Source organism: Octopus bimaculoides, chromosome 14 (assembly GCF_001194135.2).
Source record: "Octopus bimaculoides isolate UCB-OBI-ISO-001 chromosome 14, ASM119413v2, whole genome shotgun sequence".
In the NCBI taxonomy this organism is placed as follows: domain Eukaryota; kingdom Metazoa; phylum Mollusca; class Cephalopoda; order Octopoda; family Octopodidae; genus Octopus; species Octopus bimaculoides.
The window spans coordinates 29,299,471-29,301,088 of record NC_068994.1 but is presented as its reverse complement, the minus strand read 5'-3'; the positions used below and the strand labels follow the sequence as shown (position 1 = coordinate 29,301,088).

General features: G+C 31.3%; 1 protein-coding gene across 1 annotated transcript in view; it reads right to left on the bottom strand.

The window, feature by feature from the left end:
* The window catches only part of LOC106880439 (uncharacterized), a 20,764-nt gene extending 19,500 nt beyond the window's left edge, over nt 1–1,264 (bottom strand). Inside the window, exon 1 of the mRNA XM_014930361.2 lies at nt 1,024–1,264. Coding sequence (XP_014785847.1) covers nt 1,024–1,045 — 22 coding nt within the window. The 5' untranslated portion in view covers nt 1,046–1,264. The remainder of the gene's footprint in view (nt 1–1,023) is intronic.
* Nucleotides 1,265–1,618: the final 354 nt, after the last annotated feature.

Here is a 1,618-nt window from a genome sequence, read left to right as displayed (position 1 = left end):
GAGGGTATATCAGCCGAAACGTTGTGTTAACAACAAACAAGATGAGGACAAATATCCGTCAAATGTAAATAATGTAAATAATGTTAGTGGTACAGTGTTTGGAAACTGTGAAGAAGGTGCAAGTTTCGAGTACTTGTCGGTGACCTTTTTCTCCTCGTCTTCTAATAGTAATTACCCAACTTTCTCACAGCTATCCCGCGTTCAAAAATTATACAGGTATTTTAAAATTTTTATTCTATAAATAATGTTTTTACATTACGTATACATTAATAGAATAAACTGTTGGTTTTCCAAATAGTATATTGAAACTTAAAAGAGAAAGTGAGATAACTTTGCAGATGAAAATGGAATATTCCGCAGTGAATGCAAGGAATATTTAAATTTGTAAAGAATTGGACACAGTGAATGCAACTAAGATTTAAATTTGCGAGAAATTGGAGTTAAAAAATTCAATACACTTGATAAATCGAAATTATAGGAAATTTCTTCGAACATGAATTTATAAAAATATTTCCAGACTGTCAACCCTTTACTAATTGCTTTCTTTTAGTACTTTTAGTAATTGTTACATACCTAATTAATAAGCAGCTTTCTCCATTATAGTATAGATTGTGTTGGCAGAGATATTCAATTAAGAAATATATGACTGCTGATTTATCAAATGTTTTACAAAACTTCTAAATTGTAAATATTCTTCAATATCCATCGGAAAATCGATTGCAGCCACAGAGAAACTACTTCGAACATTGCAGGGGTGATAAAGTAGAATATGAATGTCGGATATCAAATGGTTTCAGGATCCTTTGATGGAGTGCCCCAATATAGTACCACTATCTACAAATTAAACCGTGCCACCTAAAATAAAGACCGCAGCTAATCTAGGGTCAAAGGCGTTCCAATTATGACCATATACTCATCTAGTCTAGAACTACATTCTATAGTGTCTTCCATGTTATCTCGATAGTGGTTTGACTGCAATTTCTATCAGGTCGAGAAACCCTATATAATAAGTTATTCACTTACCATTCAAATATTGACGAACCATCAGTACGGTAGAGGTATCATTTATCTCCGGTAATGTAGAATTCAAAATGTTATTACAATCATTTAAATTCAATAAACTGCATGAATAATTAAACTGTTGGTAATATAAGCAGTCACAGTTTTCACTCTTTCTACATGCATACACACATGATATTAACAGTTTTTGTTTCTTTATGTGTTTTAATCCAGTTATATTTTTATTTATAACTGTTTCATAGATTATGTCCCCTATAAAAGAAAAAATAAATAATATTAATAGTGAGTTATTTACATTATTTACATTTGACAGATATTTGTCCTCATCTTGTTTGTTGTTACAACGTTTTGGCTGATACACCCTCCAGCCTTCATCAGGTGTCTTGGGGAAATTTCGAACCTGGGTTCTCATTCCTGAGGTATTTTTCGATGTTATTATTATTATTATTAGTAGTAGTAGTAGTAGTAGTAGTAGTAGTAGTAGTAGTAGTAGTAGTAGTAGTAGTAGTAGTAGTAGTAGTATTGTTCAGTAGTTTTATTTTTATATGATAGGAATTGTTTCTGTTTTTAGATTCCACATCCGAGTTACCTCTAATTC